Here is a 27,432-nt window from a genome sequence, read left to right on the forward strand (position 1 = left end):
CTCACTTGACCCCCTGTGCTCTGACTGGAACATTTCTGTTGGAGTCTTTTTGATTAAAAATACACACAAAGACGTGGAAAAACAAAGCCATCTTCACACATCCACAGACACAGCCTTGTAGACTATTGAGGAGATAAAATATTTATGACGATGAGACAAAGTTTGCATGCTAATTATCTCCCATCTCTCAGTTTGCAGCATAATACACAGACACCCTCTTAGCTCATCTTTCAACACAGACTCATGAGAAAATAAGACGCTGAGGTGAGATGGTGTCATAAATCTGTGGAGCCATTTCTAACTAAATGTTCTTATAACTCAGAGTCTGGATTAGATGAACTGGTTGTTCATTCTATCTGTGATTGTATCTCGGCCCGCTCTTTCTTTATCTGTTGGCATGTTTCCATGTTCAACCTTTTTTCGTGACTTTATCGTCTTAAACTCTGGTACTTTATCGTGGTCACAAGTATTAGTCAGTTTTGGTTCATGCAATTTATCACATTTATCATGTAGTTTTAACACCTCAATGTGCATTGGTGACAAAACAGCAACCAGCTCCTCTGGTCTTCTTGAGATCAAACCTTTGAGCTTTTTTTTTTGTTTGTTTGTTTTGCTTCTGTTCGCTGTATCCCTGTGTCTTCAGCTCCATTTATCCTGGTTTGGTGATCTGTTAGACACATTTAGTCAGACCTCTGGAAGTTTGGATCAACTCTTCATCAAAGATGAAGAAGCACTTCAGAGTGTAGTAACCTGTCTGTTCAGTCACTGCAGGTGTGTTTAAGGAGTTGCTAAGGTGAAACACAGTCTTTGTGCTGTGTCCTTAGCTCTTTAATTTAAAGCAGAGTTAAAAAACTGACCCGAGGTGTTTCTCACTGACAGAGTGTTTTTTTTTTTTTTTCACTTGACTTGGAGTAAAAATCACTCTTCTATAACTGCTACAAGTGGTCAGGTTTTGCTGATCCGTCTCTTTCTCTCTGGTGCCCCTCCTTCTTCTGCCAGCTGCACACCTGAGCTCAGTTTGTGCTCTGGGTGGACGAGGGGATAAAACGGTGCAGAGAGGCCAGACAGGTAGGCAGAGGGAGAAGTCCCACAGACATGCTCCCTCACTGACTACATTTACACGCACACCATATCCCTGTATTAATCAGAGTAATGACAATATTCTGATTGTGTTGGAGGCATGTGAACACCTTACTCCGATTGTCACAATCCGATTCAGCTCATTCTCTGATAATTAAAAACTCAAATGAGACCTCTGATATATGCCTGTGCCAACCCAAGTATTGGGTCATGTAAACCTGTTATTTAGAATATGCTCCCATGGGAGAGACTTAAAAGAATTATTTTTAACTTCTGTGCATTTTCAACATGGTAGGACAGCAAAAGAGTTAACACTTTCAGGGCGAGTAGGAGACAAACTCGTTCAAAGTATTGATGGGTGAAAGCACTAAAAAAGTGATATTTTTAAAGAGTGTGCAACAAACTGCACTTGGGGAGATGAGTGAGAATGAGAGAGCTCTCTGATGACGAAGGAATATGAATATTACACAGTAAAGTGCAAAAGCAAGCTTCTTTGACTAATTGATGGAAATGTCAATATAGAGAAATACAAAACAAAACAAAAAAAAGACATGACATGACATCTTGTCATGCTACTCCTACTACAAGCTGAATATGCTGATTTACATGTAATCTGGGAATATTCCAGTAGCTCAGCACTCTAAGAAGCGTTTTTTTTTTTTAATATTCCCTGAAAGACCCTGTGAGGAGTTTCTGAGTGATCTTGATAAAGTCTCCCTTCTAGATATCTGCCTGATCTTAATCCACACTTAAACATGAGATTATCAGCACCAGTGTTACAGGTTACAGGTTTTTATCACACCCTTCTTCTCAGCTGCTCAATCAGGTTGGACAACACTAGATTGATTTACGGCACATCCACTTCTCTATCACAACAGCACACCACCTGAGGATGTTAAGTAGAGAGAGGAGAGAGGTCTGTGTTTTTCTCTGCTGAAAACGATTTCTGTGATTGATTTTGTAGTGATGGTGGACACTGGAGCCTAACAGTCAGACAGAAAAAGGACAGAGGAGCAGAAGAAAGAGAAACAGGAAAAAGATAGAGCATGAGTTTAAGGCTAACACACAAGCTAAAGGCTAAAACCTCGGTTAATCTGTTTGTGCTAACGTTGACTGCAACCCACAGTCAGCAGTTATTCTGCAGTGGTCTGTTCAAACTTGAGAGTCTATCAATAAAATGAAGAGTGAGGTTACGTTAGCTCTGATTGGTAGATGACTGGCAGGAAATAACCAGGATTCACTAACATTACACATTACTGACATGTCTTAGAGCACCAGGCCGTCATCTGAGCTAAGTACAGACAGCTACTAAACTACATACAAACTGACAGTTAGCTTGTTGTCACGATACCCTACAGATACGTTGGAGCACCGGGCTACCCATAGCACTACGTATAGCCAGCTACTGTAGCGCTACATAACTGTACTAATAAATACCTTACCTCAGCATGTAATATCCAATTAAAAGTTGTCTTGAACAAAGAAAATTTGTTTCCATCTGATCTAATAATTCCAAACAAACACACACCTTGTTAAAGTTATTACTACAGTGTGTATGAGACTCTGGGCCACAAGGTGGTGAGAGAGTGCAACTAGATCAGATCCTCCTCACAACATTTTTAACCAGAATATGGACACTAATAGCAATATGGTGCACATGTGAAAATAGTCATCGTCCATTGAACTTTTTCGTTTGTTTGTGCTATTTTAGCTCAGGCCAGAGACCTTGGATAGTCCAGTTTTTTGCTCTCTTTGATCAAACTAGTTCAGTTCCCTCAGCCCCAGGATTGGCCCACAGACTCATCAGAGCAGTCTGATAATTTTCTGATGTGTTTTTGATATTTGTTAGGATGAATACACCACTCATTTTCACCGAGGATGACAATGGCCAATAAGAGAGAGTTGCCTCCATGGAACCACAAAATAAAAAAAAAAAGTGCTTTTTGTCACTCGTGGTCTTTGTCTGCATCCCATTGCTTAAATTTTGAAGCAGCTGAAACTGACAGATGTTCTTTTCAGAAAAAACAGGAAGAAAAGTGTTACAAAAATCAGCTCTAAAATCATGAACTAGTGTTGTTGCTTTTAGCTTTAGACAAAAACTGATGTTCAAGTAATAAAATCTTCCCTTTTTAGAACAAAGAAAAAAAAAAGCACTTTAACTTGTCGCTCAAAACTTAGTCTGCGTCAAATGTTATGCAGGGATTTTTCACCTGCTGCTATGGGTTTAGAGCCAGTACTTGAAGGTTGGCATTCAGTTTTTCTCTCTGAGCTTTAGTGCCAATGAATAAAAGCTGAGTTTTGTCCTTGAGCTGTAAAAACTTCTCTAACATTCGTGATTTAATATCTAAAATACAGCTGAATATTGCACAGGAGAAAGTGTGTAGACAGTGTAAAATGCTGAAGATTTAAACACCCAGTATAAATGAAAATTGACGGAATATGAAAAAGCCGTCAAAATAACCACTGCTGTGAAACGCCTTCGATGTGGTTTTTCAGCAAGTGGGGGGAGATGGCTTTATGTCTCATACAAACAAAAACTCCATCACCACAGGCGAGCAAAGAATAAAACACATTTAAAGAGGCAGTGTGGAAGATCTGTTGTAAGTGGACAGCAGCGACACCTTTTGGCCCAGAGTCTCTCACACACTGTTGTAAAGACTTGACTCTTACCAAGGTGTGGTCTGTTTTGGAAATGAATAAAGATCAGATCTTCTCTTGAACTCTACGTTTCTTTGTTCAAGACAACTTCTTACCAGATTCAACACCGTGAGGTAAGGTATTTATCAGCAGCTAGGCAGAACTGGGCTTTGAAACCTGACAACAAGCTAACTGTCAGTTTGTAGCGTAGTTTAGTAGCTCCTATATTTCTCTCTCCTCACAGCCCGGTGCTCTGAGACGTGTCTGTAATGTGCAACGTTAGTGAATCCTGGCTCTGTCCTACCAGAGCTCATCTACCAACTCCAACCTCACCAAGCAGAGCTAACGTAACCTCACTCTTCATTTTGTTGATAGACTCTCAAGTTTGAACAGACCACTTCAGAATAACTGCTGACTGTGGGTAGGAGTCAACATTACCATGGACACATTAGCCTGTCTTTATTCTTTGGCCCATGTTTTAGCCTTTAGCTTGAGTTTCAGTCTTTAGTCCATTATTTAGCCTATATTTTGTGTTTCAGCCTTTAGCCTGTGTTTTTAGCCTTTAGCCCATGTTTCAGTTGTTAGCTTGTGTTTCAGCCTTTGGCCCATGTTTTAGCTGTCAGTTTGTGTTTCAGCATTTAGTGCTTCTCTTAGCCTTTGCCTGTGTTTTAGCCTTTAGCCTGTGTTTCAGTCTTCGACACGTTTATTAGCCTTTAGCCCATGTTTTAGCCATCAGCTTAAGTTTAAGCCTTTAGCTAAAGTTTCAGCTTTTGTCCCATGTTTTAGCTGTTAGCATGTGTTTCAGCCTCTAGCTTTTAGCCTTTAGCTCGTGTTTTAGCATTAAGCTGTTGCTCTATCACTCTACTGTTTCTCTTTCTTCTGCTCTTCTGTCCTTTTTCTCTCTGACAGTTAGGCTCCAGTGTCCACCATCACTACAAAATTAATCACAGAAATTGTTTTCAGCAGAGAAAAACACAGATCTCTGTGCTCTCTGTTAAACTCCTGTCCAGACCTGGCTGAGAAGCTAACAAGTAGCATTTAGGAATAACCTATATAGGTGCTGATAATCTCATTTTAAAGTGTAGATTAGGATCAGGGATATACATCTAGAAGGGAGACTTTTTTGAGATCACTAAAAAAGTGATTTTAGCTTCTGCAAAATAAATCGAAATGTGTTTTTTCTTCCTCTAATCCCTAAAATTAAGCACAATCTATTTAAGCACTCTTAAAAAAAACACAATAAAGGTCCCAAACATGCTCTGCATATGTACCTGTAGGTAAAGGCCCGATTCTACCCTACACTCTGCAGAAGCATTTGTGAGACGTGAACAATAAAACAGATTTATTCCTAACTGCTGCTGGTATTTAGGCTCCTCTTTAAAAGCTGCTCAGAGGCAGAAAGAAATTGGTTTCCTTAATGGTGCTGGATTGAGTAACAATGAGCTGATAAAGCTGTTTCCTGACGGCTGCTCTTAGAATACATTGTTCTCTTAAGGTGTTTCCTATCAGAGGGTGTCAAACGCTCATAATGCTCAACACCTCCTTTGAATGGGGCTGACAGCAGCATGCCACTGCACAGGATCATCCCACAGACACACCATCACTGTCTGCTCAGATTAATGGAGAAGAGCGGCTCTCATCGTACTTTTATTTACACAGGGTTCATGTTTGGACGGGGTCTTTTTGTTCAAGGCCCAACTCTTAATTCATTTAAAGATCTGAGCCCGGTGTTTCCTCACACGCTTTCTTAGACAGTTTAATTTGTTGATGCAAATGAACGTTGTGGAACATCCTTAACTCGTCTGAGCTCAGCCTGCACCAGGTCTTTTACCCTTTTCTCTGCAGACGTTGGAATTGAAAGGCAGAGCTTTTATATCAGCGATACAAAGTCAGAGTGACAGTCCAATTAATTCCAATAAAAAAGAAAAATAACGCCAACAGGAGGCTGAATGTTTCCTCAAGGTAACTCCTCAGAAAACACACAAGTCGCCCTGCAGCCTCCATCTCACTCTGAAACATTGGTACAGCTTTACGCCCAGGTCAGCACTTTCTCTCTCTCACACACACACACACACACACACACACACACACACACACACACACACACACACACTCACACACACACACACACACACACACACACAGAACAACCTTATAACCAGAACATGAAAGTGGCTTCTCCACTAACACTCCCCTCTGTATTAACAGCTACTGACAAGGTGCCCTTGAGCAACCCTCTGCCACACTGCATTTCTGAGCAGTGTGTGTGTATGTGTGTATGTGTGTGTCACAGAACCCAATGCTTTTCTTTTTGGCTCAGATTTTAACAGGATGGAGCGTCCAGTCATGTGAGCTGCCTGGTTCTCTGAGAGTGAATGATCACGAGGACGTAACCTTACACCACACATTAAAGATCAGTCTGTAACATAAACCTACAGCATCTGTGCTGTCTTTATGATTAAACAATGCATATTTTAATTAAAGGAAATCAAACATTTAATTATTAATGGATTTATCAAAGGAAACGTCAGGCTGAGTCTGATCAGTGTCTGGGACTTTGGTTTAGTGTTCCTCAAAGTTTCTTCATTTTTTGGGCCATGGTGCAGGTTCTGGTCATGTTCCATCCAGAGACATCACCAGGCAGAGAGAAAGCTCCTAGATGGGCAGGTGATGCCAGGAGTTTGCTCAGTCTCCCTGCCTATGTTTTGACTGTCTGTGGTAAATCTGTCTTCTTCTCACAGTCCACAGGATGGTTGTGTTTATTGGTGGCACCAAATCACTTCTTGAAGTTGGTAAAACAGACGTCATTGCCCCTCTGATACAGTTGTATGTTTTTTTTTTGTTTTTGTTTTGGTTAGCTGTGAGCAAAGTATTGATGTTAGGGATGGGTACCTTTCACATCTGAGACGATACAATACCAATGCTCGGTACCTGGCAATCGGTATCGATGCTCAACGGTACCAATTTTTGTTCCTTTTTGTGTTTATGTGGCAAAACAAAAATAATTTGTTTAATGATAAAGTTTTTTTTTTTTTTTTCCCCAATAAAACACATGTTTTCTTCAATATATAACCTTGCAATGCTGTGTTCATGTCCAGCATGGAAAATCTCCTACTCTTCCAGTCCCTCACAGCTACGAGGATTCGTTTAGGTACCTAAACATGGAACCTTTTGATTTTATGTGAATCAATACTCAGTACTTTTGACAGAATTTGGTCGGGACCTATAAAAGTTCTTAACTCAGTACCCATCCCTAATTGGTTTATGTTCTAAGGACCTGATCTACTTAGATCCCACACAACAAGCGCTAAATTGCATATACTAAAACATTTGCATGTTATTAGTGGGTGTGTTGCAGGTGATCCACTAAGACTGCGTGTTCATTGATAACAGGAGGAAACTGCCCCCTTTAAGTGAGGATTTAGCATGTGCTACCTGCTGCCACCATGGAGAGTTTGCGAGAGCAGAGTTGCTAAGTTGGAGAAATCCAACATGTCGGTCACAGGCTGCTGTGCAGGAAGAAAGAGCTGTGCATCATGGTGTGCACCCTCCGCCATAACACTCAGGCTATCGCTGTGCACAGGAATCAGCTGGTCGATGCTGTCTGGGCTGACAGTGACTGTCAATGCCCTGCCAACAGTCCGGAGGTCATTCAGTGCCTCTGGTACTTCAACTGAGCTGCAGGAGATGAACGTTAACTACGCACAGGGTGAGGACCAGCACAGCCAGTGAAAACAATAAGCCCCAGTTAAAAAAATCAAAGGTTAAAAATGGCGTTGTGGGATAGACAATATGGGCTCTAATTTCGTAGACCAGGCGCAGGCGAAGGCGCACCTGCCCTGCGCCAGCCTTCACCGTGTGCACAGGGCGTGACCGGCGCACTTTGCAAGTTTCCTGCAGTGCCAAGAGAGGCGCAGTACAGGCGCAGAGGAGCGCAGAGCTGCGTGTCCACGCCTCCCTCCGCGCAAATGGCAGAGAGGGAGGAGAAAAGCCATGAGTGGGTTTAACACAGCCGAGCGCTGTTTTCACCAATCAAATGAGCGCCTCTCCTCGCCTTTCAATGCCTTGCGGCCGAGGCGCAGCGTCTGATTGGTCTGAGTTATCTCCAGCTCCGCGGAAACAGTGCTGGTAGCGGAGACGGTCAGAGCCGCTGTCCCTGCAGCAGGAGAATGGACAGCGGGGCACATCGGAGGACACAACGCGTGTCACCTTGTGGGCCAGCTCCCGGGACAGATTTAATCTGTTCCTTTGTCATTAATAGGAGTAAAAAATTAAGAGGCAGTTACACAGCTGGCTTATCCATTCAGAATACTTTTGATCCACCTGCACTCCTGGTTTGTCATCACCAAGCAGAGCCTTTGGTGATATACTGTATACTCTCCCAGTGTCTCCACCTCATCCTCCTTACACTAATGTACTCCATCTTTTTAGATCACATTAAAAATAAAGACTAAAACAGAGAAATATGGGAAATCACGGGTAAATCCTGAGTAACATACATTTATTTTGTTTCTTTTTCTTCGTCTTTTCTCTCCCTCTTTTCTTTGAATTAAATGAAATGAGAGAACCAGATATACTCAGTATCAGATGTTAAGGCTGTTTATTGTTTAATTGTAAGATGTGTATCAAACTTCCAGCTGTCGTCAGGTTAACTTTCCATTATGACAAACGGCTTTAATCTGACATCAGATGCGACGGGAAAATTAATAAAGATACAAATGTATATGCTGGTTCAGACGGTTATATTAAATAGTGATTACTGTGATTGTTTATTGCATTAAAATGTGCCTGACACTCTGGAAACCTGCCTCTGAGGCTTTGATGACATGTGCACACATGTGCGCCTGTCACCAAATTACAGCTGCGTGGGGTGCGCTCCGCCTTGCGCCGAGGATAGACCAGGTTGGAGCTGGCGAGCTTTCAGCGCACTTTTTTGGCACGAAATTGTCACTGCGCCAACATGAATCTGCTGACACCTTCCCCTGGTGCGCCGTCAACTCCCCCTAGCGCACCGTCACACCCATCTCTGCGCAGACGGTCTACCAAATTGTCAAATTGGCAGCGCACGGTGGTGCCCCGCACGAAATTAGCATTGCGCAGGTTGCGCCAGGATTGCGCCAGGATTGCGCCAGGCTTGCGCCCCCTGCGCTGCGCTACGAAATTAGAGCCCTATGTCTCCATGATTTTTATCTTGGACAGTCCAAATATATTTACACACGCACAGAAAATTCACTGTCTCCCTCGTCTGTCATAGCACCTCTACCTCCATCTGGCCACAATGACCAGCTTGTATGTAACACTGTGCCAGTTTGCACCTGACTTTCCAATGTGCCAAATAAAGACACAAAAACAATGTTCGCCGACAGTTTCAGGCTTGGTAAATCACTCTGCAGGTGCTCAACGATAACAACTGCATCCCCTGCTCTCAGGTTTTTGTGTGTTCAGATGATCTGCATATTCTGCATATTTACGAAGGCAAACACGCTAAATAGATTGCACATGCTATTTTGCTTATTTCACAGATGCAACCCTTGGCGCATCCAGTAAGTGCATCAGCTTTGAATGCACTGCCAAGTTTGCACATATTCTTCTACAAACAAACCTTCAGTAGATCCGACCCTAAATGTCTACAGTTTATAAAAGATACCAAGAAGTTTCGGATGCTGATGGATTGCACAAAGAGACTGTGATGTAGCGAGCACAGAAAAGGGGTGCTAGCTAGTGATGTGCCATGCTCAAAAGATGTGGCTCTCAGAGCTGGTGCTTTGTAGTGAATCAGAAGACATTAATTCTTCTTCTTGCTCAGCTCTTACTCAGTCACTCAGCTCTGCTGGCAGAACTTGGTACCATTATGTGTTAGCAGAGATGGGAAACTCAGTTGAGTATAGCGGCTCGTCCCGACTCAATGAGTGAGATAGCAGACAGCTCTGAGGAGGACAGTGTCACAACATGACGTAAATATGAGGGACAAACACAAAGACCAGCATCTGAATCAGCATCTTTTGTTCAAATAGTCTGATTGAAATATTGAAAGTAAGAATGCCTGCTGCTGAAACAGAGAAAATGCCCAAAATAAGGCTCCTCATAAAATGACTGAATGATAAAAAGGTTTATCAATACACAAATCATGCATTTGCCAGCCAAAACTAAAATATAAGACTACACATAAAGCTAAACAAGGTGTCCTCCAGGAGCCGAAGGAGCCAGCCCTTCCTTAGGAGCAGTGTCAAAAGAACCGGCTCTCCGAGAAAAGGGGAACTTCTCACCACTGGCACCAGCAGCTCGTAAAATGTTCCACTACACAAAGGGTCGGATTAAGAACTGTCAGACCACTTTCTGGAAAGTTCCAGCCTTACACAAGGTCTGCTCTAGATCCCAGTCTAGGCGTTAATCCAAGGGGAAGACGGTGGACCGACTGGGGGACCTGTTGCCCATTAAAATAGAATCTGTAAGCAGAGTGGAACCTGCTGGTTCTGCTTAATGATCCAGTTCTTTATTGACCCTCTTATCAATCCCGCTGTATCTTCCACAGTCTTCACTCTTTGTGCCAATCTTAACACAGGACAAGTACCCTCAGTGCTCTTCTAAGAAGAGGTAACACCAAGGAACATTTCCAGCGGTGAGGAATGAAACGGATGAAACTTCAGTTCCACCGGTGTCTTCTTGAGGCTGGCTCTGGAAGCATTGCACGCGTGCACACCAACAAAAAAGAGATCTTTGCAGCCAAAATAGATAAATATTACATTTTATCTTACTGTATCTGCACTTGTACTGGGTGTGATTTTTATAACACATGAGTTTTGAAGATGTTGGTGAGCCTGTTTTCTTTTTGACAAAGTTCTCAGTTTTAGTCCGTACTTATGCTACAGTTTCAGTATATTAAACTTCTAAATACAGGGGTGTTTGAACCATGCATGTGCCTACAGTAATCACTTCTCCCCTGTTAAGGGTAGAGATCTGTCTTCTCTTGCATCATGTTCAGGCAGTCAGTCGGTCAGTCAGTGAGAGGCAGAGAGGAGGTCAACACAGGAGCAGGACTTCTGCTGAACTCAGTTTCCTCCTCTTCTTATTCCTGTCAAAGTTATTGATATTTATTCTGGACTCAAAGCGCTCTCTCTGATCTGGCTGCTTGTTTCTCCAAAAAAAAGATCTGGTAACTCTGGCAAGACATGGGGTAGCTTCAGGTGTGAAGACATACGCAGAATGTTAAGTAGGGCAACACTGACCGCACACCAAGCAGAAAACATTTCCAGACGAATACTGGAGGAGGAAGAATAAAAAATAGTACTTAATATTTGTCATAAAACAAGGGTGAAAGGGATATAACAGGTTAAAGCTCACATGAGAAGTGTTTGGATGGTTGTTTAGGTAACAAAGAAGTCATGTCAGTCATGTCAGTCCCTGTCCAACAAAAACAACGTGCAGCAACCACCCACCTGCTGAAAATGAGTGAAGGCTTAGGTACCATGTCAGGTCTTGGTGCAGCCAAGATGATCTTTGTTTCCCACTAATGTCTATTGATTCATATTTTTGCACTCACCGAGGATTGTGTCAAATGCACTATTTCCCAATATATTGGTCAGAGGGTAAACTTTTTGTGTTTATGTATATCATATAAGTTATTTTTAACTATTGTGTGTTCTATATCTTAATTTACAATCTCCACTCAATTTCACATCTGCAAGAATGAAAAAACACACCAAAACATTTTATGTGTAATTGTAAATGAATTGAGGCAGTATGGGGTTAAGGCCCAACATGGACCAGCACCTCTCTGTAGTTCCGAGCTTCTGTCCCCGTATGAGCCAGGACATGGTCCAGATTAAAGACAAAGGGTGATTGGGCTTTTCTGTGAGAGAGCCCCAGAATTGTGGACCAGCCTGCTAGAGGAGGTCAGACCGTCATCAGACCATCAACTTTTTGTTATGGTGAACTGTTATGAGTGAGAGCTGTGAGTTTTTGTCAGTGTGTGATGCTGACTTGGCAGTAAAACACTCAATCTTAAATCTTGTTTTATTTCACTGCTCAAGATTTAATTTAACAGAACATTGTTTATTCCTTGGTTTTATCTCATTTCACTTTGAATTTGTTTTAATGTACACTTAAACATTTATTTCAGAGCCTAGCAGCTTCTGTTTGGTTTTATTGTTTGCCCTTAATCATTTCACCCACTGTGGAACACATTCTAACCTGTATAGAGAAGTGCTGTATTAATAAAGTCTTATTATAATTATTATTAAGGTCATCACAAAGTGATTTATGCAAGGACCTCTCTTCTCACTCATGCCAACAATCATGCAGTCTGTTCCTGATCAGTTTTACTGTGCTTTAGTTTACAGAACAAGACAGAGACAAGTCCCTGCATGTGAAGGATTTCTTACCCATGCAGAGGAAATTCAGTGATGTTTGAGTCTACAGAAGATGAGTGTGGTTAATGCAGAACTTCATTAAGGGAGAAGATCTGATGGTCTAACTTTTTACCAGTTATCTGTGCAATTTGAGGTTTGTCCTGGGTTTTACTTCTCAACAGTCTAAGAAGCGACTTCAGGGTCAACTTGTCCACCCTCTCAGTTTCACCTGTATTCACCGAGAAGAAAGATTTTTATTGTGTTTCACTGATGTCCTTTTACAGCAGACACTGATCAAAGCAACAAAGACCCTGCGTATGGACCTTTATAATGAACAGTGTCAAACTCAGTGATATCATCTTATTCACACTCTAATTTTGATTGGTTCCATGTGTCTTCATTTGATACTTCCAGGGCTGTGGATGAAATATTATATTATTTCTGTCAGGTCACAGGCAATTCAGACCTGATTTTTGTCTCTTGAGTAATTTTGTAGTGATGGTGGATACTGGAGCCTAACTTTCAGACAGAAAAAGGACAGACGAGCAGAAGAAAGATAAACAAGAGAGATAGAACATAAGATAAAAGCTAAAAGGGTTAATCTGTTTGTGCTAATGTTGCCTCCAACCCACAGTCAGCAGTTATTCTGCAGTGGTCTGTTCAAACTTGAGAGTCTATCAATAAAATGGAGAGTGAGGTTACGTTAGCTCTGCTTGGTGACTGGTAGGACAGAACCAGGATTCAATAACGTTACACATTACTGACATGTCAGGGCACTGGGCTGTGAGTAGAGCTAAATATAGCCGGCTGCTAAACTACGGTACAAACCAAGCAGCAACCTCCAGTCTGAGAATATGAGTCGATGCTGAAGTGCTAAAAGCTGCTGTTTCTCGAGAGTTCGCTTGAGGCTGGCCCCGGAAGTACCAGGAGTCACATACACAACAAGTCAAAAAAAGTAATTTTCAAAGCAGAAATTAACTTATTCTACTATCAGCACCCACTGTACGGGGTTGATTTTTTTTTTTTTTTAACTGTTCGGAGGATATTTAGATCGCGAGCTCCCCCAATAAGAGGCACAGCTGAGGGTCACGTGACCAACAGGCGCCTTATGGCTGTACGGGCTGCACACAAAGCCCTTGCCACTACCAATATGGCCACCATAGCCGATGTGCTTCATTTTCCATTTCAGAAACAGACTGGTGACGTCGGTGAGACTATGTCCATGTTTAGGTACAAACTGACAAAGTTAGCTTGTTGTCAGGTTTCAAAGCATAGCTCTACCTAACTGCTGATAAATACCTTACCTTGTGGCGCTGGATCTGGTAAAAGTTGTCTTGAACAAAGAAAAGTAGACTAGAAAGAAGAACACATCTTGTTCAGAATCACGTCTTCACCACAGTGTGCGACACCAAAAGGTGTCACTGCAGTCCACTTCACACAGATCCCCACACTGCCTCTTTGATACTGAGCAGAATTAAGATAATGATATTGTTGGTGCGGCCCTCTGACATAATTCAAGTTTCTCATGTGGCCTCTCCTCAAAATAAACTGCCCACCCTGCTTTACCTTCTGCAAATGCAGCTCAAACGCGTTAAATGTCACCCCTTTCTCTTTTCATCGTTCACACTTATGTCTTGACAAACATGAACTTACCCTGCTTTATGTAAACAGTTTGTCTCCACACACGTTCTTAATGATTTCTTCTCTGCACACAAACAGGAAATCAGCGTAAACTTGGCTCAGGTTGCAACCTGTGTGTATGTATGAAGCAGTTAATGAGTCAACATGTTGTGCACACATTAGCAGCATGCTGAGCTCACATACATTTTAAAGCACACACACACACACACACACACACACACACACACACACACACACACACACACACACACACAGACACACACACAAATACACACCTCCTGCAGGAGGTCCACCTTTGGCAACTCAAGAGACTGAAAATGCAATAAGATGATATTTCATACCCAGCGGAGCGGCTCCAGACATTTTTAATATTTCTGTTTGTCTTCACATTCTGTTTCATGCTGTTTCTGTTTGAGGTACAGAAAACCTTCAGCACATCAGCCATTAACCTCACACATGGTTCACCCAGCAGCTTTGAAATGTGGAGATGACTTTGATTCACTACTAAGATCATCTGCAGTTGAATATGAAGAGGCTTTCATTGTTAATAGTACAAACAGGTGTGACCTACATGTGTGTTAAGTATTGATAATGGCAACCATATGGAAATGCATAGCAGAGCAGCCTCCAAGCACCAGGAACAGGCCGTTAACAGGGGACTGTATATCTTATAATGTAAATACAGTGGCCAAATGGACATTGGTTGGTTAGTTCTGTTGCCTCATACAATAATCTTAAAGACAGAAAAAAAGCCTCCTGTAAAAAGCGTAGGTGAGCACTGAGTAAGCACACCTACTTACACCATCCTTCCCAGCATGCTAAGTGCTTTCTGCAGACCCAGTGAGGCTCAGTGAGGCTCAGTGAGGAATGGAGACACAGCACTCAGCTTTGATTGATAGGCTGCTATTGATCTGTGCCTGATTGAACCATAACGCATCACACACAATTCATCAGTGCTGCAACAACTATCAGGCAGCAGAGCTAATCCCTCATCCCGCCCGGCATCAGACTGCTCTGTCATTTCTCTGTGACACAGGGACTGCTACGGATGTAATGGAGCCAGAGTGTGCAATCCATCCAACCCTGAGTGATACGCAGGTTGACTGATTTAACTACAGATCTCACAAAATGGGAATGATTAAATACGTCAGTTCCCTTTGCCACACACCTGATAATGTGGTAAAAACAACTTGGTTGGCCCAAATTACTAACTGTCATCACAGTTTGGTCATAGTAAAGTAACACTGTTGTTCTCGAAATTTTGCAAAATGTATCCAACCTTTTGCATTAGACTGTAAAATGAATGGCACAACACCTCCCCACAAGTGAAGCCAAAAGATTCAGAGTCATCTTTCACCGATGTGACTGGCTGCTGGGTAAGCCATGCAGTCTACCTTTTCTCATGTTAAAAGATGGGACAATATCACATCACCGTTCATTAAACATGAGCTCTGACAATACAGATCTTTCTTTGTGCAAGTGCGCATTTATTAATTTATTTTATTTTTTATTTGTACGAGAAAAAGTAAAGCTTACATACATCACCTCATGATTATCATGTCCCCCCTCCAAAAATAAATAAATAAATAAATAGAAACAAAATCTTTTTTTTTTTTTTTTTTTTTTCAAAAAATCTTTTGAGGCTTTTATTACAGCAGCATTTATCAAAACTTGGGAGGTTCTCAGTCATGTGAATCCTCAGTTAATAATCTTTTATCTCTTCTCTGGTAGAATACTATGAACAAGAACATCGGGAGGTGAATAAAAGGCTGCAACCATATTTGTAGAAAGAAAGTACAAGAGAGGACATGTTCTCTCATGATGAATGAACATAATAACAATGGTTCATGAAAAGGACACCAGATAAACCAGGACCAAGGCCCATTATCTGACAACAGTATGCAGACTACATCAGAACCATTAGCTGATTCAGGGACAGAGACAAACACAGATAACCACTCATCTTTAGCTGTTTGTTCCTGATTTTAAACATGGATGTTCAGACTAAACCTGCAGACACCTCTCGCTCTCTCTCTCTCTCTCTCTCTCTCTCTCTCTCTCTATATATATATATATATATATATATATATATATATATATATATATATATATCCCTGATTCTTGAGAGTTGGGACAAAACACTTTTAAAAATGCTGTTTTACAAAATGCATCCTACATTTGTTAAAGTTACATATTTTTGAAGAGGAGGGGCTTTTCTAAATACCCATGTAAAGGAACAGGTTCTAAATAAAAATAGAATTAAAATTGCATACTTTTAAGTATGTCTGACGGAGTTGACAAAAATTGGGTTCTAAAGGGAAACATGTTTATTTGTTAAAAATCTATCAGTCCAACAAGAATCTAAAGGACCAAATTATGTGGTAATTGTGCTTAGATACTCTGGTATGCAAAAATATTTAGTATGTAACATTACATTGTGATTTCAGATTATTTTGAAAACCCAGTTTTCCAAATATTGGGATTTTCAAACTTTGTTTTTAATTTTATGATCACAAAGGCAAATTTCTTAAATAAATAAGGGATTAGAGGATGTAGCTCTGTGGGTTCTTTAATACATAAACAACATATACTGAAGAAATATTTCATTTTATTTTATCAAAATTCACAAAAACATACATCTGACGGTGTTGACAAAGGTCTGACGGAGTTGACAAAAAACTGACAGTGTTGAAAAAATGTGTGCAGGAGATTGGATATTGATGAACAAACATCTTTTGTGTGCACAACAGATTTAGAACTAACCACTGACCTTTAATTGAACATACTGCACTTAATTTTAACTAAACACTACATACATAGTATCAGACATTGGACATGTTCATGCTCTATGAAGTCTACCACATCAGGGGCTATGCTGTAGATCTCGATCTGACTGGTATTGCATTTCTCGTTATTTTCACTATGATGTCTTCAACTGGACAGAAACAGACATCCTTGCTGTTAAGCTTAGGTTGAACCCTTGCTGTTGGGCCATGGGATAGACTGATTATTGGCCTGGCCGATTATCGGGGCCGATATTTGGCATTTTGGGGCATATCGGCATCAGCCTTTTTGTAACCCGACAGCCAATATGAAACCCATTCAAAACTGTTGTTGCAGCTCTAATGCAGCCGCACTTAGCATTGTGACTATCTTACTGTCTATGAGCCTATTTTAACTCATTCACTAACAGCCGTTTTCAGAGCAGAGAGCTTCATACCGCCAGCCGTCAAATATAATTGACGTCTAAAGACGTCAATGGAAGTGACACAAATCAATCAATCACTCCTCTTATCAATACCCACAGGAAAAAGTTTTTCTGCCTCTTAAAAATGATAAGAAATGTTTTCAACTGCAGACATTCAGGAGCTGCTTGTTGATGCTTCTCTGCACAGAACTTCTCCGTCTACGCTATGGAAGCCCTAGATGGTCAAAACCTTAAAAATCAGTCATGTGAAAACTAAACAGAAAATTAATTCAACTGCATAACATGCCTGTAAAAGGCAGCACAAACTCAATTCTTTCAATTTTTATTGCAGTTACATTGAAATTTTGGAAAACTTTGTTTACTGTAGAAAACTTTAGCAGTTTATTTTTTTTAAGTTTCCATTTAACTTTATAAAACATGCTGCTGAGCCTGGGAGCTGTTTAATAAACATGCTTGAAGGAATTTGGATGCAGAAGTGTTGGAGTTTGTATTGCTCAAATTTTTTATGCCAATATTTTCACCTCGACAGCAGATTTATACCGGCTTCAAATATCGGTTATCCACCTCCTTGCCCACTAATAATCAGTATTGGCATTGGCCCCAAAAAATCCATATTAGTCTGTCTCTACTTTTTTGTCTTGAACTCTTTTCTTCCACCTTTGTCTTTCCTTCTCTTGCATGTCTTGTTTGCTCTCTTGGTCACTGTTTATTTTTTCTCTTCTCTTTCGCTGGTACTCTCTATTTCTTCTTCTTTGCTCCCAAACTGACAATTTCTGTTTAGCCATACTTCTCTAAAAAAATAGAAATAATGAAAAAATATTCTTGTTTTACATATAAATGCAGCAAGGGTTACAAAACAATAACCAGACCACTGCCTGCCCATTCCCAACAAGTCAGAAGTGAAGGTTATACACTATGATTAAATAATGTATTGCATGCTATATATGTACATTCATGTGTAAATAAATCTCTTAAAAATCATTTAAATCCTCTTCTATGTACACAAATAACAATATTTAGGACATTAAGAAGTAATAGCTGGATTTGTCAACTCCATCAGCTTACATGTCAACTCCGTCAGATGTAGAAACTGACGGAGTTGACGTCTGACGGAGTTGACAAAGGGGCATGCATTTTCCCTCCAAAACATGTACTGTGCACTGCAGATAGCTAATTTTTCCTCAGTTGTTAGCTGTCTCAGTAACCTCACTAAAATACTTAAATTCAATCCACAATTGTTTAAGAAAATGCACCATAATGGAGAGACGGAGTTGACATGATCCAGCTGTGACCATAGGAATATTGACATTGTTGGTCTAAAAGATCTAAAAATGTAAAACTTATCAGAGCATGTGTGCTAGTGTTAAATTCAGCACAGACAGGAAGATGACAAGGGGTCCTCAGGGGCATAGCTGACCATGCTATTTCCTGATTTAATTAGGTTTTATAAAAAATCTGACGGAGTTGACAGAAACTAAGGACCAAACTTTAATGGGCAGATTTTTACAGAAAATATTATTTGACGGTCACGTAATACCTTGTTTTATATATTTAAAAACATTCTTTTATAATTGATGTATATTAATTTACAATTTTTGATATTTTCAAAGGCTTTTTGGGCTAGTCATTACTATGACTAAGTGCTAAGGACAAGATCAATAACATGGACCTTTTAACCTAAGGTGAAAGTTTTATCTAAATTTCCCCCCAAAAATACCCATTTTTGCAAAAAAAAATTTATGGGTATACACAGGTCATTTGGATTCACTCTTTAAAGTGTGTCAATCATGCTGAAAGTCTTGATTTTTTATGTAAATCAGACTTTCCACTGTAGGACATGTTTTGTCCCAACTCTCAAGAATCAGTGATATATATATATATATATATATATATATATATATATATATATATATATATATATATAGAAAATACTTTATCTCAGAGGGGAAATTCAGGAGTCACTGCAGCATTTAAGAAAACAAAAATAAGAAAGAGTATAAAAAGTGCAAAAAGGTCCATAGGAAATTAGATGACGACATCCCGTCCACCACTCGTCCACCACTCTCCAGCCCAGCCAGTCTCCACCTCCACAGGGTCCAGGACTGAGCCTCCCCAGCAGTCTATTCAATCTCTGGCTGTTTCCCAAAGCCAAGGTACCTTGCCTTGCCTTGGTCTGATGTGGGCGTGGGGTGGGCGTGGGCAGGCATCCACATCATCAGTCGCTGCCCCAGTGCTGTTCCAATGTTCATGTCCTCCGGAGGCATATGTCCTCCGTTTGGTTAGCATGTGGCTAATTGACCAAGGATACACAGGTGTATCCTTTGCTGCCTTGCCATGGGTATAAATACCCAACATACAACGCGTGAATCTACAAAAAAGGAAAAAAAAATGGAAGGAAAAGACGCACCAGTGGAGGCGCGTGGTAAATTTCAATTTAAATGTAAGTAACAAAATACACCTCTGAAAATAATAACTTATACCATGTCCACCACCTAACTCTTTTGTGTGTCACTCATGCAACTATAATTACTGAGAAGCTGCACCTGCAGAGTGTCAATGATGTAACAATAAAAAAGCAAAAAGTGTAGATTTGTAGCCATCTGAGCTCCTCCCAAAATATGCCTTTGTAGACTATTCCATTAGCATCTCCTTTTGAGCAGAGGCAGGACACTTGCCTTGGATTGGAAGGAAGTGGCTTCGGAGGCACTGCCTTCCAGGGCAAGGCAAGGTACCTGGGCTTTGGGAAACAGCCTCTGTCTCCTGGATGCTCACAGCAGGCGAAGCTCCTCCAATGTGGCGCCGGCATCCAATGTCAGCGCCGTCAGCCACGTCCGTGAACAGCACGATGGCGCTGGGTTAGCATGGCTAGCTCGTCCATCCCACCGGAGATAGATCCCACGTTCCCAGCAACGATGGATGGAAGGACAGGTTCACGTCGTCACTTCCCAGCTCACACCCGAGAACCAGCACGTCGTCCTCACCTCCTCCTCCTCACCTCGAGGGAAATCATCAAGCCCTACACTAGTTAGCATTGACATGCTACAGGCTGCTAACAGCTAATTTCGCATGTAAACAATGCAGCCATGGTTACATGTAGGATCTCCAGACAAACACAGGAGAAAAGTAGTAAAAAAACATTGCTGAAGTCACAAAAAGTTTGGTGTCCGTGACCAACAATGAACCATACAAAGTGATGATCCACTCCAAATACAAAGATGACGAAAAAGAGACGGAAATTTTTTTTACAAGAAATGGACAAAGACGAGTGAGCTGCTGCAACAGGTAGCAACTTGGGCAGCGCCTAGCCACGAAAAAATCATAAATCATATATATATATATATATATATGTGTGTGTGTGTGTGTGTGTGTGTGTGTGTGTGTGTGTGTGTGTGGTACAAATCCCTGAATCTGTCTGTAAACTGCTGTAAACTGATCAAAATGCTCTGTTTAAAGAAATAATGATAATTATGTGAGCATGAACATGTGAGCATATGTATATTTGTTTTGTTGTTTGTTTGTATTTATTTTCAGTCTTCTTGAATACCACATTGATCCTGAGGACGTTCTGACTCTAGCAAACATCACCAACACCATCAGCGACCATTGCTGCCCAGTTTTAACCAAATTTCTGTTGTGGTGAGAAAAGGTAGAGTAAAAATCATCTATCTTTTTAATTTCTTTTTGAGAGGTTTTACAAAAATGAGCTTTAATTATACTGAAAAAATAAAACTTTAATTGGGTACAAGAGTAGAAATTTGGCAAAACTTTATACTTGTTTAAGCTGCCCATCAGTTTCAAAACCTGATGTAAAGCGCACCATCGTAATAAAACTGGGTTATTCCCATTTAATTTAAGACAGTGTATTTATCAGGATTTTAAACTCTTATCCTCTTTTCAGAGCAGAACCTCAGCCAGGCTGAACACACCTGTGTGTGTATGTCTTCATTGTGACAGGTCCAAACAATCATTCATCAACTCACTTACAAATCACAAGCTGTAAAATACTTCACCCTGATTGGTCAAAACCTAAAATCAGTTCTAATCAGTTTGAAAAGTAAGTTTGTGTCCAAAAAGGACTAGTACTGGACGAACATGGTCTTTGATGCCCCCAGACAGCACTCCATTAAAAACGGACGTGACTCTACAGTGGAGATCACCATATAGTCTCAAATTCAATTCTTAAATCATTTTATATCCACAAATTTAGATTCAAACTGTACTGTAAAAAGAAAGAACCAGACATAAATATGATCCAGGAACACTGGAGACGTTCAGGACCGGGACACGTTTAAGATGGACTGAAAGAAAGTGAAAAACTGTCCTGCAGCCTGAGGATTTAAACTCTGACTTTCTTTTTGGAAACATAGACCCTGCCTCCACTCCGAGGAGCTCACAGTTCATAGCCAGGATCCTGTTGATATGGGATCAGAAGAGTACATGGTACGGGATCTGACACACCTGTGAAGGCTCCATTAAGGCTGTACATATACAGTATATACAGGTTTAAAGGTTACTGTATGTTGCCATCCAGACTATGACTTTTTTAGGGATTACCTTATATATTTCAAAAGACAATGCAGTCAGAGAGGCGTTGATGAAGTTCAGGAAAGTGAACACAAAGAAATCACAACCAGCAGCATGTTAGTCTTAGAGGACTGAAAGAAAATGCAGATTGAAGATTCACTGAGTGGAAAAGAGAAGAGGACCTTCCACAGGTGCTGATAGCACTTTCTCCATCTGTGAAGAGTGGTAACATGAAAACACAGACCTTCAAAGTCCACAATTAATAAAATGCTCACTAGACCTCTTACTGCCTGAATGAATAACAGGTGTAAACATTTTTTTTTTTTTTTTTTTCTTGTGTGATTTTGTGTTTCTACACATGCCACATTTATTGGGGATTCTTAATTTAAATATTTTTCATACAACAATACAAAACTCTTCACAAAGTTATATATATATATATATATATATATATATATATATATATATATATATATATATATATATATATATATATATATATATATATATATATATGTTATGGACCTTTTTGCACGATACAGTTTCTTTTTTTTGTTTTCTTATATTACTGCTGTGACTCCTAAATTTCCCCTCGGGAAAAAATAAAATATATTCTTTTCTAGTATATTATATTAGGCAATGGTGGAATAAAAATATCATATCGGCTCTATCAAGACCTGATAAGGTATCTCACAAATTTACAACAACAGGCAACAAAGGGTTAACACCCACTCATACATACCTTTCAAAAAATGTAACTGCTTTCATTGGTGAAAATGGATGAAATTAAAATACTATTCACTGATCATTGTGTATCTTTCTTATACCCACATCATATTAGTTGTATCATTATTCTATTAGCAAGAACTTTAACAACGTCTTAAATGTCACCACTATATTTTGAAAGCAAAACACTGATACTAGTCGTTCTCATACTGACACCACATTGTAACACAAAACATTGGGATACAGCCCTTGGTTGCCCACCCACTGGTTCACAACACATTATTTCCTGTCAGGCTGCTTCACACAATCTCCCTCACACAATCCCTTTGAGGTGAGAAAACATATTCCTCTCACTTCAGGTGCTTTGGGTACATATTTGCATTTTCAGACTTCAGACTCATTTACCATAATTTCAGGACAGCGAGCTCCCCTGTGACACCAGCAGGGAGCAGTTTTTTCTCACAGTGTCTAACCCAGTCAGGAGAGACTTCTCCTCTACACAGGAGTGAAGGTTAAAGGTCAATGCTGCTTTATATTTCAGCATCAATACACACTGCAAACTCAGAAGTACTTAACTCGCTCTACCGCTCAGCACATCGTGCTTATTTACACACACTACGTCACTTTGGACATAATCCCTCAATGTTATTGACATTTCCATACATTGCTGGGGTAAGTAATCGATGTTTATAGTAAAAGGGAGCCTGTAAGAATAGATTTTAACATAAACGCCCCATAAGCTCAGCTTTTATTGATGAGCGCCAGAAAAGACAGAATGCTGCTACTGTCTTGGAACTAAAAAGTGATCTACTTCCTGCAGAGAATCTCTGACATTAGGGGGAAATGTTGTCTTTCTAAATGTCAGACGGTGCGATGCAGGAGGGAACTTTTTCCTCATTCCTCACTGCAAGTTTTCCCAGCAGGCTTTGCAAAACTACACACCCTCTTCACTCAGGTAGAACTCAGATATCCGTCAAAAGAAAGGCTGCTCAAAGAAAGTACTTACCTGTGCTTTTTACACAATATATGAGGGAAAGACTGGAAAGTGCATGGAATATAAAGTAAAAGTTTCCCTCTGCAGGAAATTTCTCCACAATGTTTCTGTGCAAAGCTAACTTTAGCTCTGGGGGCAATTTGATCTGAATAATCCCAACTTCAAATAGAAAAATACTTTAAATATTCAAAATAAACTTTGCTTCAATATTCAGATCAGCTGAATGGTAGTATCTTGCTGTTCTTAGTCCACTGTGAGTCTGTTTCACTTTCATCCTCATGCCTCCAGCAGATCAAAGGAATCTTAATCACCTCTTTGCATTGGGTCAGCTTCTCTTATTGCAGATTTTACCTTGTTCTCGTCACGTCATATCTGCTGTGTGTGATGGATACACTGAAGGAAAGTCTTTCTTGTGTCATTGTTCATCTATTGAGGCTGTGATCGATGTAGTTGTTGGGAGGTGCTGCAATAAAACACTCAATGGATATCCCACAGTGCATTACAGCAAAGCAAAGAGTATGTTTGAAAAAAAGTCAGGTGTGAGAGTGCAGGTGTGTTTGTTGGTAAAGAAAGGAAACTTAAAAGTGTGCCTTTATGTCCAGTACATATTTTTTCTTCATGCCTCTGGGACTCAAACAACACACGACTCTTGGATCAACTCTGAACCGACTCCTCCTCATCAACAACAAGCTCCACAGCAAAATCAACAGTAGACAGAAAGACCAAGTCTCCAGAAGAGAGCCAGAGCTTATCTCAACATAGCATCAGTCAATAGAGACAGAGGGATGTAAACACAGACATACTAACAGCAGCGATGCAGAGAAGAAGAAGAAGAAGAAGAAGAAGGAGAAAAAGTCTTACCTGGGAAGACAAGCACAGCAAACACAGAGGACAGGATGAGGAAACACACCGAGTTATACATGCTTCCTGAGCTCTGCTGATTCTGATCTGCTGCTTTGTTTTATACAAGCTCTGTTTTTATCTTTCCCACCACAGGGCTTCGGAGAGCTGCCCACTCTGTCTTTTTCTGCTCCTGAATGTCAGTTCTGATAGCTTCCCAACTGAAGATGCTTTAAATCCTGCACAAGTAGTAGTTGGCAGATCACACTCTCTCACACACACAGATACTGGCTCCTTGCAGTGTTCGATCTCCCTCTTCTCCGCGCGTACTACAGCACACAGAGGGACCAGCGCTCTGCAAGGCTGGGGGAGCAGGGGGGGAGGGCGGTCGAGCTCTGCCCGCATTGGCTAAAGCATCTGTCAATCACTCAGGAACAGTCCTGGCTCTGTTTTTCTTTTCTTTTTTCCTTCTTTTAGCCTGCCATGGATCCTCAGCCATGCTTTCTTTCTCTGCCCTCTGACAGAACTGGAGCAGGATTAAAAAGATGATGCAGGGTTGATATTCAATAAAGGCTGAATAAATAGCAGCCCCCTCTAATTTATGCACAAGATGAGGGCAGTTTGGGGAAGATTTGTGCTTTTTTTAGTTGTTTTGCATGTTTTGATTCTGTTTCTGTGGCATTTTGATGCAGTGTGGTGACAGCTTGGAGCAGCTCTCTGCAGCAAATGTTCATTTATGGAGAAGCAGCAGCAAACAGGAAAAAAGTGAGGTGACACTCGACGAGTGACGAGATTCCCCTCCAAACTCTCTCTGCTGCTATTTTAGGTGAAGTTAATGGAAATGATGTGTGATTCATTTTCAGACCTGGATAAAACTTCCTGCAGCACGCAGGTTACACATCAGGTCCAGGCTTGTGAAAATGCATCCTGAACATCTTTGTGATGCTTATTGAGGTTTTCAGAGTCATTCCAGCAAAATCAACCCTGTAAAAAGGACAGCGGTGGATACAGAAAGTCTTTGAATTGTTCATTAAATTTCTCCAGCCTGTTTCTCCTGCTACTCAGTCTTTCATGGCCAAAGCACATGATCACAGATGAAAGGTTTCTCTTTGCTGCTCAGGCTTAGATTCCTATTTCAACTGATATGTTACCGCTCACAACCGACAACACAGAGGTATGCTGTTTGTGTAGATTTGATGGCAAGAAAGTTTGGCCTCAATGCCACCAGAATTGAATTAAAAACATTATTTTCATTGTCAACTGGCAGGTCCACTCCTGCCTCCACTGATGACTAACATAGTGATGTAGTGTAGCCTCTTTACAATTTATAACAAAAGTGAAAGAAAAGACGAATATGTGGGACTTGTTATAAAATGAGGAGTAGATATTGAAATCTGTTTAAACTAATCTAACAGGAGAACTAGGTCTGGACACTGTAGAAAGTAATTTCACACGTTTGTTTTTTAAACATAGTATTTGAAGTCAGTATGACAATATTACTGAAGTTGTTGGCATCATCTCAACTACAAAAATATATTTCAACTTAAAAATCTAAATCCACATGAATCAGAAATGCATGTCAACTTGAAGATGAAGGTATTTGGGTGGGGGTGGGAATAAAACACGCCTATGTCATCACCTTTCTGAGGTACCCAGGTGCATTGTGGGCTCTATTTATTTATTTATAATTATTATTATTATCATTACTTTAGTTTTTTTGTGTCATTTACAATTGTCAATTAATTTCATTTGAGTGAATGACCTTTTGTATCTCTTAATGAGTAACTTAAATAAATCAATAAATAAATAAATAAATAAATAAAGCATGCATGTTTTGCTCTTTAAAGCAGAGTTTTGTTCAGCACACTGTCACAGGTTACTGTAAATTGATTTATTAGTTTTCACTGTAAAATAACTGTGTACTACTGGCAAACTTCCTGTCAGTAATTTACCAATGTTTTACAGTACAGATATTTTTTGCTGTGATGGTGTTTTGGAACTGTGAGTGAGGAGGAAACACAGTGTGTATGAGACCCTGCTCCACATTGGAGGGTTGTCGGGGGGGCACAAAAGCTGTCTGTGGTCCATTGCATGGATGGGCTCTCTGTGCTTCACATGGCATGGGTCCATGTACTCAATGATTTTTACAGAGCCTTCAGAGTTTTTGGTAATAAATAAGAAGTGCTGATGGGTTCGGGTTCAGACAGAAAGGACAGCTGGTCATTGCCATGGAGAATAAACAGCTGGTCTGTGCCATTTAGAACACAGACAGCCTGTACCTTCTGTGTAACATCTCAAAGAACAGCAGGGTCTTATAACTACTGTGTTCCCTCCTAACTCAGGGTTTCTCAACACCATCACAACAAATATTACTTTGCTGTAAAAACTCCAAACTTTAATTAAGTTCAACCATTGTCTTTTCTAGTTCTCTTGAGCTTTTTTTTAGTTCAAATTATATGACATAGGAAATTGAGTTAAAAAATGGTTTTTGTATTAACTACTTTAATCAAGTTTAAAAAACTTAACAGAGAAAGTGTAATGAACACGTCACGTTGTATCTACTGTATTAAAGGGAACTAACACTTCATGTTGATTTAACTTAACTCAGTCAAAGCAACAAGGTGACTTGAATGAGTTAAATGGCTGGGATTAGGTGTGTCTTCCTCAGATGTCCTTGGTCATCCACTCCTCCCTTCATCCAACACTGTCACTGGTCGTGTTTCCATTACACCTAGAATTGGGCAAAACCTAAATATTGCATCAAATTTAGTAAGGGGAACCCCAAAATTTTGATTAAAAGTTTTTACAGTGTGTTTAGGAAACACCTTTTTTTCAAAAACACGTCACGAGACATAAATAGCGGACTCATCTCCCTCACTTCCTCGGCCATGGTCCTCTCTCAGAAGTCCCTGGTTCGTGTCTACTGCCTCACATATGGGCTCTGGTCAGGGTGCAGCAGGGTGTATTAACATGCTTTTTGACCTCAGTGTTGTACTGTGATCTGTAAATGCTTGTCGCTGCCAGATGGGATTAACAGGTCTGCGACACATATTCTACATAGTATTTATGGAATTGTAGCGTCTGCAAAAGAGACCCTGAGACTCAATCCAGGTTTGATAATAATGGTTTGTTGAACTATTCAATACCAATTACTGTTAGCCATAACAAAGCTAACATAATACCACTTGGCACTTTTTTTAACTCTCATACGAGCACATCCCACGACTCTCAGAAAATACAACCCTCAGACTTTAGCAGCTGAATCGACCATCGCAGGTGATACATTCACCCCAAATAACTCATCTTAACAGTAGCACATTCCCATCATCTAACACAAACAACCCACCCAGTATGTTACGGCATCAGCGTGAAAAGTCAAGGAAAACAAATCTAGAGTTCAGCAGGAGAAAGAGTTAAAGAGCGTGGAGCTCTCT

General features: G+C 40.5%; 1 protein-coding gene across 1 annotated transcript in view; it reads right to left on the reverse strand.

Moving 5' to 3' along the window:
- opcml (opioid binding protein/cell adhesion molecule-like) overlaps positions 1-24,312 on the reverse strand; it is a 520,625-nt gene extending 496,313 nt beyond the window's left edge. The window contains exon 1 of the mRNA XM_074671787.1: positions 24,020-24,312. Coding sequence (XP_074527888.1) covers positions 24,020-24,080 — 61 coding nt within the window. The 5' untranslated portion in view covers positions 24,081-24,312. The remainder of the gene's footprint in view (positions 1-24,019) is intronic.
- Between the last annotated feature and the right edge of the window lie 3,120 nt (positions 24,313-27,432).

The sequence above is a fragment of the Halichoeres trimaculatus genome, unplaced genomic scaffold (assembly GCF_033239565.1).
Source record: "Halichoeres trimaculatus isolate MK-OKI-2021-1 unplaced genomic scaffold, fHalTri1.1 fHalTri1_scaffold_6, whole genome shotgun sequence".
Lineage (NCBI taxonomy): Eukaryota > Metazoa > Chordata > Actinopteri > Labriformes > Labridae > Halichoeres > Halichoeres trimaculatus.